This window comes from Pleurodeles waltl, chromosome 2_2 (genome assembly GCF_031143425.1).
Source record: "Pleurodeles waltl isolate 20211129_DDA chromosome 2_2, aPleWal1.hap1.20221129, whole genome shotgun sequence".
Classification (NCBI taxonomy): Eukaryota; Metazoa; Chordata; class Amphibia; order Caudata; family Salamandridae; genus Pleurodeles; species Pleurodeles waltl.
The window spans coordinates 926,196,668-926,212,409 of record NC_090439.1 but is presented as its reverse complement, the minus strand read 5'-3'; the positions used below and the strand labels follow the sequence as shown (position 1 = coordinate 926,212,409).

General features: G+C 41.0%; 1 protein-coding gene across 2 annotated transcripts in view; it reads right to left on the bottom strand.

Moving 5' to 3' along the window:
* LOC138282759 (fibrocystin-L-like) overlaps nt 1–15,742 on the bottom strand; it is a 455,872-nt gene that overhangs the window by 306,210 nt on the left and 133,920 nt on the right. For both annotated transcript variants that reach the window (XM_069220630.1, XM_069220631.1), the window contains exons 24-28: nt 9,225–9,397; nt 8,128–8,275; nt 5,736–5,893; nt 5,257–5,379; nt 1,665–1,770 (exon numbers count right to left, since the gene is read on the bottom strand). In XM_069220630.1, coding sequence (XP_069076731.1) covers nt 1,665–1,770; nt 5,257–5,379; nt 5,736–5,893; nt 8,128–8,275; nt 9,225–9,397 — 708 coding nt within the window. The remainder of the gene's footprint in view (nt 1–1,664; nt 1,771–5,256; nt 5,380–5,735; nt 5,894–8,127; nt 8,276–9,224; nt 9,398–15,742) is intronic.

Sequence of the window (15,742 nt, the reverse complement as noted above, 5' to 3'; positions counted from 1 at the left end):
GAATTTACCCCATGCTGAGGTACCCAGTAAATATTTCAGCAAAGGTTATCGCTATTTACCAGGTGCAGGAAATACCTCGCCCACTTTCGGCCCACACATAATCAGGGCCTCAGTGTCTAGGGTTTGTGTCTTCACGTTGCGTTGTGTTGTCATGCATGGAGCATAATTCATCTGTGAGTCGTATATCATGGGCAGGAATCACAACAGATCTCAGTTAGGGCTTAATTTGAAAATAATACTTTAAAACTCACATAGTGAGAGTTCTGCTACTTCACGACATGAAGTCTAAAAGTTATCATCCAATGTATTTATAAGGAAGCATTTTCGTGCCTTGAGGCAGAGGTCTCTGAGATGTGTCAATGCACCTCGCAGATGCAGGCAGGGCCAGAATCCAATGGTGAGCAACATTTTAGTTAATATGACACAATGACTCAAACTAGCTGTCTTTATTATGTAAGAATGTATTCTGTACACTTGTGTAAACTGAGGCATCTTAAAGTGGGCAATGCCAAATTAAAACAATCCTTGTTTTAATAACATATTTCTTCACTGAAAAAGTCAAAGGTTGAAGACACGTTATATTTTTTGGTGAAAATATCAGTTAAAATATACTGTTTTAAACTACGAAAACCACAGAAATTCACCAGTTATAGTTATCTCTAGTAACTATAACTCATGCGCTAAAGTAACTATAACTCGAGCCACCGCCATGCACAATGTTGTCCTCTATGAGGTCATTTTAGATAATGTAGTGATGTTATCAGTGTTGTCACAGAACATGTCATGAGTGACATTATCTGAAGTAATTAATAGTGCAAGGTGAGGATGTGAGTTATAGGTACTTTAAGGGCACAAGTTATAATTGATTGAGTTACTTGGTGTGCCATGTTATGGCCCCCTTCCCCTTTAATGCATTGCTGCCCCAGAGGTGGGTTCCCCAGAGCCTCCCAATGGCCTGGGGGTTGGTTGGGAGGACGCACACCTGGGTGGGAGACAGGGCATCCCTACCCTGACACCCTATATGTTTTTTAGGTTGTTTACAGAAAAAAGGGACACATTCCCTGAGTCCTAAAATGGCTGTAGCTACATCTTTATTGATGTGGTGGCAGCCAATCAGATCTTACCTTTAGATATGTCTGACCCACAGAATGTTCAACCTTTATGTCTCAAAACCTATATCTATATATCTATATCTATCTATATATACACATAATGGTTGCTTACTGAGATAGGCCATGTGTACTTGTCTTTCCAACATTACTATTATTATTGCAAATGTCCTAACAATAACGATTACTGGTATATTATTAGTATTATTACTATTAGTAGTAGTAGTAGTAGTCGTAGTAGTAGCAGCAGTATTAGTATTTGACTAATGGCAGAAACCACAGAGATAAATGGACCAAGATTAATTATTTTCACAAAACAGATTAAATTCTGATGTTTTAATTCAGCTAAAATTAATGAGGGTGTCTTCTTTAAGAGATGTTTGTTTCCCAAGAGATTCCTCTTAGTGGGGAATGCCTTGTCTACGTCCGTTCCTCAATATTCCCAGTTGAACCTTAAATCATCCAAATGCTCATGGATAAAAATCTACTACGCCTTTACGAAATTTCAAAATGGGGCCTTATCCTAAACATGTATTCAGTGTTCTCAGTACTTACCTTCAGTTGGATTAATGCCAGAGACAACAGGAGTTTTTGCAGGATCCCAAGAATATGCACAATTTCCAGCGCACTGAGATGGTATTCCATTGATAAAAACTGTGAACTTTAAGGCAAAAAACACAGTGATTGTGAAAATCTCAACAGCACATATTACTGCAGAAAATGACATTCATGGATGCTTTATTTTCAACATATTTTACACATATTTTGGTAATCATGATGGGGAAAATTTGGGATTGAAATTGTGTGTTAATAAATAAAAACGTGCAACTGATATGGTGGACACCATGAACAACATGTATTAATAGGAGAAAATAATGTCTAATGAAAATGTATTTCATTTTATTAATAAGAACTTGTACTGAAAAAAGAATATACTAAAAGAATTATTAGTTTTAATATTATGAAATGTTTTTTTTTTATGCTTAGCACTAGTTTAAAAGGTCTCACATTTTAGTAATTTTCCAGAGGCAATATTAAAAGTGTTAACTCCGCAAAATGATGTTTCTCTAAGCATCCTGTGTGACTTGTTCACTGTGGAAAAGTTATGTTTTTCTGTTGTAACATTTGTCTGTATTCCTCAGATGAGATAATGTGTACCCAAGAACAATAGTCTACAGTGCTCATGTATAACCAGTAACAATTGTATTCTACTGCGGAAACTAGTGATCAGGAGCAGAGAAGAAAAGACAATTGTGGGTGCAGAAAATGAATTAAGATACTTTTGAAATGTGGATCAGAAGTTGTTGGTTGAATACTAAAACCCCCTATATTCTGACCAATAAAAACATAGCTAGTTGCTTTCTGGGATTTAATGTAGCAAGGTTTAGATGATGTAAGCCTAGATTTCCTTTTTCTAAGCTAGCACAATGATGTGTTAGGTTCCTTAGCTCTTTGTCTAATATTCTGTCAGTTCAAATGCATTAAGGCCAAACTTTACTGAACTGTTCCCTATTATGCCTTTGCCCAATGAAGAAGACCAGGAGATGCTCCATTGATGAAGACATCTCTGGTTGCTGATCCATTTAGGAGAGGTGCGACCAAATGTGCATTTGCTTTACTTACAGATTTTTCTTTTCTCCCTTTAGAAAATCCAACCGCTATTTTTGATTGGTGCCATAGTCAGATGATTTCCAAATTAATTTTTGTCTTTTTTCCTTTTTGCTTGGAGCCCAAATATGCTTATCGAATTAGAGTAATAGTTAGGGATGTCAATTTGACTGGTATATATTATTTTATTGTAACCAATTCATCTGCAATAACTAAATGTATTCTATTTCTATCATTCATCTGTTATTGTTATTATTCTGCATTGCGGTTCTAGAAAGTTTAATGATAAATATTCTGTCAAGGTTAAGATTCTTTTGACAATTTGGTCAGCCTGTGTTATTCTTGTACTTTTATCACTTGGTCTTGTGTTTGATTTACGTGATTTTAGCATTGTCAATCTAAAGGGCAATACATGTTTAAACTTTATCAAATTGGTGTGGTGATTCATGGCCACATAGGTCCAGGTTGCGTATAAATTACTGACTTGAAATTGAAAGTGATGTTTATTGATTTGATATTGTGTGAACTATTGATTGTTAGGACGTTATCACACTCCAATCTGAGTCCAAAGATTTGTGTTGACCTCTAAGGGTAATTGGTGGTTACCCCACATATATGTCACCTTATAAATAAAATATCAAAAGAAATATAAGGCTGGACTCGCCCACACTCTCAGTGGCATGTCTGTGGACAAGAAACCAAAGTGGCAATTGCACTTGGGACTAGAGTGGCTGCTTCTGGACCCAGATCCAACTAGTGCTCATTGTGGTCCTCTAGGTCAGCTTCACATGGGGTGGGTGAGTTTCATCAGTCAATTGTCTCTTCCAGGCCGGGACAGGCTTCGCCCTTTAAAGCAGCTCCACTTCAGCATTTGCAGGGGGTCAAGCAATAGCAGCAACAAGTTTTTAAGCACTGCAGGGGCATCAAACAGCACAGGATGACTTCTTGGCTTCCTTTCATTAGGAAGTCCACTGCAAAGAATGCAGCGGGAGACCAGGACACCCCTAACAGCACAGATCTTCTCTGGCTTTAATCCCAAAGGACATCAACAGATTCTGGGTTGTCCTCATAAAGGAATATATATCTGACGTTTGCTTTATGAGAGAATCTCCTACTTCAGAACTAGAAGTCCTCCTTCCTTCTTTGAGCAGGCAGGCTCCCAGGAGATAGATAGACCTTCAGCTCTCCAGCAAGAAGTGCAGTGGTCAGTTGATGTCCTTAACCCTGTGTGTGACTGACTTTCATGCAGACAATAGCCCTGGTGACCCATAAACTCCTTGCGTACTCTGCAGAGCTCTCCTGTCTTGGTCCAGAAGAACTTGGAAGTGGAACAAAGATTGGTGGTTTGGATCCCACTTTTATACACACTTTCAAGAGAGGGGATGAGGATCCATCATCTATGGTTTGAGAACTGATTTATGTTGGGTCCCTTTCAAATGACATTTTGGGCTGCTCTGCAGGCACTCCAGGCAGCATTGAGCCTGCTGGCTTCAGGCAGAAGTATCCAAAACAAGGTTGTAATTAAGGGCCTGATTACGATCTTGGAAGTTGGAATTATCTGTCATTAATGTGATGGATGTTCTGCAGCTGTATTACAATTTCCATAGGATATACTGGAATTGTAATACGGTGGGTGGGATATCTGTCACATTTCGGATGGAGTATTCCATCCAATAAGATCATATTCAGGCTCTAAGTGTCAAAAGGGAAGGCCCATCCCACCTCGAACAATTGCAAATGTAGTCCAAACCTTTTCTCTAATGTCTACCGTATGGCAGTGTTCTTAAAGAAATTAATGAGCATCCCTCTAAGAGGAAGGGGAGCCCTATCTCTACTGACAGGGATAACATCTTGTACCCACATCTTGCTTAATCAGAGGCATCAAACATGGCTCTTACTGGTCCTGCACAGGAGTCATTCCCAACAAAATGTTAATTACATTGTCAGTTAAGAGTGTGGTTCCTTGTCATGACTCATTACCCAGATACCTGCTTTGCGTGAATCAAGCCCTTCGGTCTAATGCTGGTAAGTTCAAAACCATGTATTTATTATTCTGAATCTCGGGCAGCAGCACAAAATACAGCATGAAGAACAAACATAAGAAACATTGAGGAACTTTAAGTAAGGGTTACCGTGCGGGTATGAAAAGTGTGATTAGGAGGTAAAAGCCAAATTAAAGGCCATTGCATAGTTAACACATCACTCCAACCATTAGCAATGACTCATCAGAGATCGAATGCTCTCAAAGTGCTGTGTCCATCCACACTGCATCACCAGAAGAACAGAAACAGACTGGCCAGAGCACAGGGAATGGTATCAGTATAGAGCAGGGTTTGAGTCATACTCTGAATTTCACACGGAGATAAATGAAACCATCATTCCTAAAGGAAAGGCAGAATGCAAACGGTAAGGCACACATGTTGTTTGGATTACAGGAGGCCATCCTCATTATGTTTAGCGTCCTCCTCGTTCCATTCATAACAACTTGAGCCTTGCTGCCTCCCAGGCGTACCGCATGAAAACAAAAACCTTCTAATACCTGTGACTGTTTATGTGGAGTACGAAGCAGGTCTCCTAAGATATTCTGGCGAAACAGGCCCCCTTCCGTCACTTCTGTAGCATCCAGTCTGGCATTTTCTCCTGTTAGGCCGGAATCATCCACCTAATTTTAGGGTGACAAAGAAAGCAGGTGCTGTATTAACCAAATGTAATTGAGAGTTGTATATTACAGCACTCGGAAGCTGCCAGCTACCCATCTCCACCCCACTACACCAACAGCTTTCCCCGGAAACCCCAGGAGACATGTTTGCCCGCTTTGACCATTAACCTATGAACTTGGCAACCACCATGTTGCGTGTATGGCTCATTTTAATGTCCTGGTGTGCCTTCTGAGCTGAGGACACACCAGTCTCACATTTCCAGAGCTATTCTCTTGTGTCTAAAGTGCTCCTCTGCCCCTTCTGCCAGTGAGGTATGAGCTTTATTTATGTCATCAAAAGTGCAAAAGCATATGCTTACCTCTAACAAAGGCTGTTTGCCAGTCGCAGTCAACCACTTGATTTTCCTGTCGTATCCATTACAGCTCCTACTCGTGTCTGTCACTTTCACCTGCCCCATTTCAGGAATGCTCTGCAGTGCATACTGCAAATCTGCTTCCGAGATGTCAACTCTTAAACCTGTTGATGGATAGTCAAAATCAGTGATGTACTATGAAATGCAGATATCATGCATAGCTACTCATAAACATAGCATTGATTGTGCCTAAACAAGCTACAATCAGCACTTAATTAGCAGCTGACATGACCTTTCAGTTGCCAAATCTTCTGCATTTGTGTATATATTTCATTGTCAACTAAATTTCCATATTAAATGACAATCAGCAAGATAGTTGCATGATATTTTCTTTAGCCTACAAATCAAATAGTCGAACTCCGCCGAGGCTGAATCAGCATTATACACTGAGAGGTCAGTAAATGGAGCAAAATCACATTGGATAATAGAAACACATTTAATGTACAGCGCTTATAGATGGCAAAAATGCGATCCGAACTACACTATATAAAAAGCAAATTAGAATTCGTGGAATCCTGCTCCACTTACATTTGTGTAAAATCGAATTAATTATTGCTAAAATACAACTAAGTAATTTAGCAGCGTGTGAACATGGAGTGCTGACTGGGAGGAACTAGTATGTTCAGTAATGGCCACGGTCCAATCTACAGAGTTCCTGAGGTTTACATTCATGAACCCTGCCTCACCTTTCCTCGCTTGGCCTGAGCAACAACTAACACTTCAGAGTTTTATTTTACTTTAGAGTTAAGAGCAGCTATAAAAAGTACAGTGCCAACCAATATTAACAGTTTTTGTCATTACAGGGACCTAGTTGCAATTTTAGACTGCCCGCAATGAAGTGGAGTTCAGAGATGCCAAGCAAAGCAGTCCTGTTAAAGGTTTTACATCAGAACTTATAGGCTCATGACCACTTTGGCAGGCGATGGAGGCTGCACTCCAAAGTTCTGAGTCGGTATGACCACCTATGCGGACATCCCTCCACAGGCCCCATTACGAGTTTCCCACTTCGCCGGCGGGCGCAAATAGTGGTAAACTCACCACAACATTGACGCCAATATTGCGGTGTGTTGGGTGCAACAGCACCCATCGCGCTGTTCACTGCCCGTAATTCGGTCAGTGAAAAGCGTGACAGGGCTGTCCATGGGGGCCCCTGCACTGCCAATGCCAAGTGCATAGGCAGTGCAGGGGCCCCCATGGTGCCCCAACGCCCCTTTCCGTCAGCCTTTGCATGGCGGTCCAACCACCATGCAAAGGCTGGCGGAAAGGGGACTCGTAATCCAGAGGGCAGCGCAGTCCACTGGTAGCAATCTGGCGGAGCCGGCGGTCGTAATGTGGCGGTCGGACCGCCACTGCTAGTGTGGCGGTCTTATAGACTGTCACACTCATAATGAGGGCCTTAGTCTCCAACATGGAAGTTAATATCATTCTGGCAAGATCCAAGGCTGAGGACAGCAAGTGTCTCACTAAGTCAAATATGCTTTCAACAAGCTCAGCTAGCGCAGCCCTGGCGGATTACGACCGCCCAGACTGCCAGGCTGTAGACTGGTGGCATCCTGGCGGTGTTGGCGGGAGCCTGAGGAAAGCAAGTGTCTCTCTAAGTCACATATGCTATCAGCAAGCTCAATCTGAAGTGATGGGATTGGTACAAAAAGGTCTGAGAAGGCCAAATCTGGATTTTATAGCTGCTTAGATCACTGTGTCACTAGAAAAATATTTTCTGCCTTACCCCAGTCCAATGTTTTAATCTCGACTTGGTCATTGTTTTGGTTCCAAGAATCATCAAGTGTAGCAAGGCTGGAAGCTATAGCTGGGCAGATCTCCAGGCCAGCACCCTCACCACACGGTCACACTGAACTCATGTTCTGCACAGCAAACAGCTCTGATTTGGACAAACTTGATTTCCTTGCCTTTCTTGGTTGCGACCTCCCTGGGCAACAATCAGCACCTTGTGCCTGTCCTCCAAAGGTTGAAAAATTTCTATGTCCCAATTAGGGAATATAAAAGAAGTTTCTGCAGAGCACAGTGAGAGGAGGTAGGCAGAGGTGGTGAGGGGATGGGAAAATGAGAAGGCTTTACTAAGTAAAGAGTGCTGGGGAAGAGAGAGTTAACAGTAAATGGTATACAACAGAGGGTGATGAGATAAAATCATCTTAATAAATGTCTAGACCGAATAGCCTCCCTTTAAATTTGCGAAGTTTGGTATAATAGCATCTGTTATTTTCTACACTACAAAACTAACAGCCTTCAGTAGTATTTTGTATGTGACATGTTTTAATTTAAAAATATTTGACATACATCAAACAGTTAAATGGAAGTCATTCAAGCCGAGGTGACTTACCCCTGATTAGTGTTCCATAAGCTTCAATATCAAAGGTTCCATTGATTGGAGGAGATGCAGCCTGAGTTCTTTCAACAATAATCACTGACTCTCCAGGCCATGTAGACCCTCTGTGCCCTACAATGCTACCCCCGTCAACTGCTTCATCCTTTAAAGTAAACATAGTGAACATAATTAATACATGAATGTATAGAAACGTTTCAACTAAAGCTATGAATCAACGGAGGTTTACAATGCCAAGGTCATCATATGGATCTCTTGTCATCACTTCATTACTGCATGATACTGATTACTGACCTATCGACCTATAACTAATATCTATTAATTAACTATGTGCTGAAACCCTTGGACAAAGTGCCAGGGATCTAGGGAAAGTCTTTTTAGGGAAGTTTGGTGACTAGGATAATATTTTTATTTTCTATCCTACTGAGTCCTCTGCAGGAATCAGTAAATGTAAAGTGTGGACACAGGTGGACCTTTAGGTCCACTCTGTCTTCAAAGTCAATGAAGTGCAGACAGTGCTCAATGTTGCATTGCTACTAGTGACATGGCAAACACGTGCACTATTTCTAAATAAACAATGTGCTAAACAAAATTAAACGGAAAAGGCAATCCGTAAGGGTCATGCACCTAAAGGCATATTCATGATTTCATGTTCCTACAGACAATCATAATGGACTTTATGTGTTGCACCTGGAAACAGTATATATTAGATGTACATACTACCTGGTACTGCATGTACACACTGCCTGGGCCATAGGGCCTTAAGGAGGTGCATACTGGCAAGGAGTGTCACGGCTAAGGAAAGGCAACAACTGTGTGACAGTGCTACCAGAGAGGATAATCACTTCATCAATCGTTTCTCTGGTTTCTCATACACACAGTGTACTATAATGTAAATGCCTTACGGTATGGTTAACGCTTCCTATGTACCCTTGTAACTACTCCGCCACATCTTTAAAAATTGTAGAGCAATATTTGGCATATGAAATGAGTAAATCAAGAGATTAACGTTTATTAAATATGTTACAGAAAGCTCAAACCTCCCACCTCAAACGATGTTGCATTGAGAAAAAAGATACTGTGTGTCTACTAACCTCAGCAAATGCAACTGCTATCAGTGGTATATTAAAAGCGCAGTCAAATGTGGAGACGGTCACAGTATACTGCTTGTCTGCATGTGGTGAGGCAGGCTGGGTTTCTTCCACTTGAATGTTACTAATATATATTCCTCTGTTGGCCAGTGCTGGAGGTCTTCTTTCTGCAATGGCTGAAGATTTATAAAGATATGAGATATAGAAAAGTAACCCTCATAAATTAGTAGGGTTCATGAATTTCCTTGTGCATAACTAAAATTGTGACCAACTAATGAGAATCAGTGAAACGTTTTTCCCTGGAGTCCTTGATTGAAGGGGTCTTTTTCTAATATAAACAAACATTTCAAACAAGATGTTCCTCTCAATTTTTCCATATTTTGGTTGTTTCTTTCAGATATTCTTTAATTTCATATTAAACGTTTTGGCGCAGCAATACTTAGGATTTGGAGCAGTGAAAGAGAATAACATAATTGTCTTTATGCTAGCCACATTTTCAGTTCATCAGGTGTTAATGCACTGTATTTGTTTGAGTTACATGATTTTCTGTATCACCTCGTTACTCACAATACCTGAGCCTATGATACTCTTGTTAACCTTGAGACTTGCTCCTTAAACCAATTAACGCGGTAGGATGGGTAGGTTTCCTTTTAAAATGATGCCCATTGGACAAAGTGGAAAAAGAAGTGTTGCCTATTGGTAGACATGGGTAGCCATCTGTCTAGCCACTCTTGTGAAACAGTGGGGTTTAACATAAAGGCACTGCCATCATTTGGCAGATACAAAACCAGAAACACACAGTGCTCTTCACTTACACCCTCAGCTCTACTTTCCGAGAAATCACTTGCAGCTCAGAATCAGTCACAAAAGAAATGCATATGATATTTATTACTGTAATTGTTTGTTTTCCATACAGAAAAGGGAGTTATTATTGTAAGCTGTCCTGTCTTTACTGTCATGAACTGTCATGGTGTAAAACGGGCTACAGGTTAAACAAATATATGGTGTCTTAGATTTAGAATAGTGTCAATTTGTGAATTAAAAGGGAAAACCAATCAAAGTAAAAGTTGGGATGCTTGAATTAATCCCAGCCATTCATAATTACTCAGGCCACATTGCAGTGCATCATTTTTTGCCACCTTGTGACTCTGGTCAGTGACTAGCTGTATGCAAATGACTCTTAGTCCTGCTTCAGTAGGAACAGACCTGGCCAGACTCTTATGCCGGGTCTCACAACATAGGACCACAAGCAACCCCAGACTGGTTTTAGCCGTTTGGACCTCATCAATAAGTTACTGCTTGAATTCTAACTCTGCAAAAAGCACAGATGATGGATGGAATGATGAACAAATAAAGCATTCACCCCATCACAGATTTAGGCCTAAATCCATTGTTTGTTGCTTGGCATGCCATTCTAGTTTAGACCCAGCAATATGCAAATTAGTCTTTACCCTGCCCCACCATGGGAACAGTCCAGCCTGAACTGCCCGGTCAGGTCCTCCCTCGACCGGAAACAAGCATCCTGGGGCTGGGTTCCAGGTATCTCCGCTCATCAGTCAGGCAAGCTTGAATCCGGTGGCATAGCAAGCATTGGACACACGTCCACGCCAGACTCCAACACATGCACTATTGTTCTTAGAATGGAGTGGGAATAGCAAATCTAGCCCTTCCAAAGTCCAACATTTTCTCTACTATTGCTTACTTTGCAATTGGAATAGTAAATCTGTCACCGCCACAGTCTAACACGTTCCCTGCATTTGCTATAGTTGGAGTGAGAACAGTAAATCTAACACCACAAAAGTCCATAACATTACTTACTTTTGCTAGAGTTAGTCAATTTGACTCCGTCGAAGTACCTTTTTTACTGGTGTTGTGGATTTTCGATTGTAGTTATTTTTTTAATACTTTTATTTTTTCTTCAATGTTTATATTATTTACATAAAAAATACTGTTAAATTTACATTTAAGTTCATTTTTAATATTAATTTTAGTTTTTTAATTAAGTGATACATGTTTTTGGTAATGCATATTTGATAATTTTTGATATTTTTGACATGATATTCTGAGATGCTGATATTTTTTTCTCGACATTCTGTTGTCCAACCTTCTGGATTGCATAGATATAGACAAAGGATGAACTTGAATGCAGTCCCATTAGATCTCTAGGGGCTGAAGATTAATGCAAGCATTCCTCACATCACTTTGTTCTTCTTTGCAGTAGAGGCTCTAAATGTAACAAGTATACCCAGATGCTGTTGATTACCTGTTGTTGTTTGTCAGCAAAAATCTGGAACTTGAATACTCTGTAAAGCACTCTGACACCTGAAGAGATGATCCTCACTCACAGTATAAATGTTAATAAAATAAGAAATACAAATAAAAAAATGTATTTGAGCCACTCCCATCACAATCCCTGTTACTTGTACCATTTTATACTTTGAAGTTCCTCAATGTTGTCAGTGCTGACATTTCCAAAGCACTGTGTTCTTGCCTGCGGGGAGACATCACAAAACTTTTTCTAATGCTCAAAAGTACTTGCATGAGAAAATGTAAACATATCAGTCAAAACTTGATCGTCGTTGACAAAGATTGGATCACAAAGTTCTGATGCAGAGCTGGCACTCACAACTGTGGCCATTTCCTGTGGTGTGTGCATTTTTCTGCAGGGGGTACTGAAACCCAGAGGTGGGGGCATGGGTGTATTCAGGAGAGAGTCTGGCAAGTAGCCTGTGAAAATGGGCTAAACACCTACAAAGATGCGCCCTTTTGGTCGTTTCCCAGACCTGTTAGTAAAGCACGGTCCTCATTATGACTCACACCGAGAAATTACTGGTTATGATGAGATCTGTACCCGCCATTACATTTCGGCACGTCAAAGCTGCCAGACGTTAGCAGGTGAAAAAGGCCAGTAATCACAGAGATGCTTCAAAATCCACAAAATCTTGCCCATTATTGGGGAAAAATTCGAATACGTGCTATTTATTGCACTTTATAAATTCTAAACCCCTTTTATCGGACTCAACAGTAGATAGCTGTATGGGGCACACGCAGGGGGGGGTCATAACTAAATCCAGTGTAAGTGGTGCATAAGTGTGTGAAAAGTGAGTTGGGCACCTCTTTTTACCTGAAATGCGCCCTTCTTAGTGAAAATCCGATTTCATTTCAAGGGAGCCGCAAAAAGGTTTTACTATAAAAACACGACTTCCAGTCACGAGGCATGCAGATCTTTCAGCGTGTATGCACTTTTACACACATCCAAGTCATAGGCAATGCACGGGTGCCCCTTGGACTTTCAGGGATCACTGGGAAGTCATAAATCCCCTTAATACGGAGAGCTATTCGGCATCGAATGGACTACAACACTGAAAAAATCAGGTTAAAACTCAGTGGCAGCCTGTCCTTTAGGGTGGAGGGGCCACGCCCCCCCACCTTTTGCCCCCCATGAACAAAGGTCAGCCTGACAGACACTCTTCATGTTCAGGTCAGGCAGCCAGGAGAAAACATGCGTGATTTGTGCAGACTCCTGGCTGCCTGAGCTGAACTTTGATGGGATGAGGAGATCACAGCTCCCATGGGCGTGACCTCCTCAGCCCAGTAAAGGTGCCTCAAGGCCCTCCCCTGGGTGACGAGGAAAGCGTCACCAATTGACACTCTCCCTGGGCACTTCAGTTTAAGCCCTGAAGTGCCCAGGGTGATTGTCAATCAGTGACACTTCGTCACAGAGTGGGGTGGGGTCAGAAGTCTCACTGACCCCATCCCACTCTGTGACGAGGCTGGGACTGCTGCCTTCCCTCATTGGCTGACCTATGGTCAGCCAATGAGGGATGGCAGCAGTCCCAACCATCTTGGGACCTGGAGGCCGAACGTAAGTGTGTGTGTGTATGTGTGTGATGTTTCAAATTGACTGTTTGGTGCGTGCGTGCATGTTTGAATGGTATGAATGTTGTTAATGGATGTGCGTACGTGCGTGCGTGCGTGCGTGTGTGTGTGAAAGAATGAGTGTGTGTGATGTTTTAAAATGAATGTTTGGTGCATGCCTGCATGTTTGAATGGTATGAGTGTTGTTAATGGATGTGCGTGCGTGCCTGCATGTCTGTGTGTGAAAGAATGAGTGTGTGTGTGTGTGCCCCGCCCACCCCCCTCCCTCCAAAAGCTGCCGGCCGCCACCGGTAAAACTCTGTTCACATGGGTTTTGCTCGACCTTTATCCAATCTTTCCTGTATGCCATATTTTCAAATATAGCCTGTCACTGCTCAGTGCTGAGCACCATCCTACCCATGACCAATGTGCACGGCCTGTTTCTTCCTCGAAAACAGTCTGCCCATACAAGTCCCAAACGGCAGCCCCTGACGGTAGTATCCTTCCCAACTCCGGAGACTCATACCATTTTGTTAGTTTCAAAACTGAAGAGTTGCATACTTTATTTGACAGGATTTAATTTCCAATTTTTCTGTGCCTCTGGAAAGCACATATTCTAGCTTTGCCTTTCTCCCCAATATGCCCCAGTTTGTGTTTTTAATTGAGGGCTTGGGTAGGATTTCTGTATTTATTTTATGTATTGTGTTCTGATGCTCCATTTGTTGTAGGATTGATTTCTCTTTCAAAATAAAAGATGAGTGAGCGTGACAAAGGAAAATTTTCTGATTTGCTAATGGTACTATAACAACAAGCGCATCCTAGTGATTACAAAGTATCCCTCATGCGCATACATAAAGGGAGGCTTCCAGCATGGAAGCTAATGTGGGCCTACCCATCTTAGGGTGCAATAAAATGTGTCACTAAGGACCACCAGAGCTGGTGTTGGAAGAAACCCTAGGGAGTGAGGGCCTCTGCTCTGCTATTCCTGCCATGTCTGAGCAACAAATTAGTTTATTTTGTTTTATTCGTAACAAGGGTGTACAGTGGACCAGAATTCCATTGATCGCGGAACTCCACAGAATGTTGACGAGTTTTTAGGTAACTCTGCAGAATTACACGGAGTAAAACTCTGCGAGCTCTGCTCACCCCTACATATTACACAAACAAATACATTTGTACATTACATAGTGTTAACAAAACACTGACAATTATGGATAACAATCGATTCCCAGTATGCCAGAGTGTGTCGATGGCATTTCGACTCTAACAATCAAAGAGTCATCATCAGGACAGAAATAGTTTTTGAGCAGGAAAAACACAAGAAATGTCTAGACCAATGAATACAACCAGAGAATTATATCTCAAAGACGTCCTTCAGAAAAGAACAAAAACATGCTGTTTATGGCGAATTCTTTATAATCATAAATAAATATGTTATATTTCTTTGAAAAAAATACTTCTCTAATAAAAATTCAAATAATCCTTGAAAATACGTATGTGGGCACTCTTTTCCATTTTATATTTTTGCAGTTTTTGCAAAAAAGCCTCTTTTCAATCATTTAATGTTTTTTTCAACTTCTAAAAGGTCGATTCACTGACACCTTTGATGTTCATATATCTTTTACTTCTCTTGATTCTAGGTCAGATTCTAGGTCAGTTGGGCTACCCCTGTTATGGTTAACTTTCTAAAAGTGTAATTTTCGGAACTGTGGCTTTAACTCCGACTTTACCATAAAAGAGGATTTTAAACTACAAATACCAGATACCAAACATGAAATTTGTACCTGCTCCAAATAAAAGGTACCATGTATTATCATGTATTAACTGTAACAAAGTAACTCACTGCTATTCTCTGGGAGAAGTAGGCCATGCAATAATGAAAAACTAATTTGACAGGACATATGAAACTTAAAAGTCCAACTTTTTAAAAATAATGCACTGTGCCCTATGGGCTGTTTATTGTCTATCCGAGGGGAGACTTATTTCTTGCAAAAAAGACGATTTAGGCCTGGCAAAAGGTTTATTTTGCCAGGGTGAAGTGGCAGTTTAAAACTGCACACACAGGCTGCAATGGCAGGCCTTAGACATGTTTTAAAGGACTAGTTACATGGGTGGCACAGTAAGTGCTACAGGCCCACTAGTAGCATTTAATTTCCCAGAACGGGTATATGATAAGCTACTTTACTGTGGACTTACAAGTAAATTAAATATGCCAATTGGGTGTAAGCCAGTTTTACAATGGGTAAATGAGCACTTTAGTATTGGTTAGCAATGGTAAAGTGCACAGAGTTGCAGTAAGGAGGTCAAGTTTTATGGAGCCACCAAACAGATGCAGGTTTCTGGTGCAAACCAGGTTAGATCATCTTAGTAATTCCACACTAAAGAGGTAACCACGGTTTGTTCTCTTCTATTTACTTCTATCTGTACAACCATATATAGAGTATGGATTCACTAAGCAAAGGCCCCCATTCGGAGTTAGGAATAAATCCCAATTTGGTTGGTAACAGGAATTACCAGAGAATTCTGTATTACAAGTATGTAGTGGTAAAACTGGACTTCTTTTGTTGTGGACACCGGTTGCAGACACACTAATTCCAGTTAGTCACTGAACAATGACTTTGGTACAATTAAATGTAATATTTGACTGTTACATCTGAGGTGCC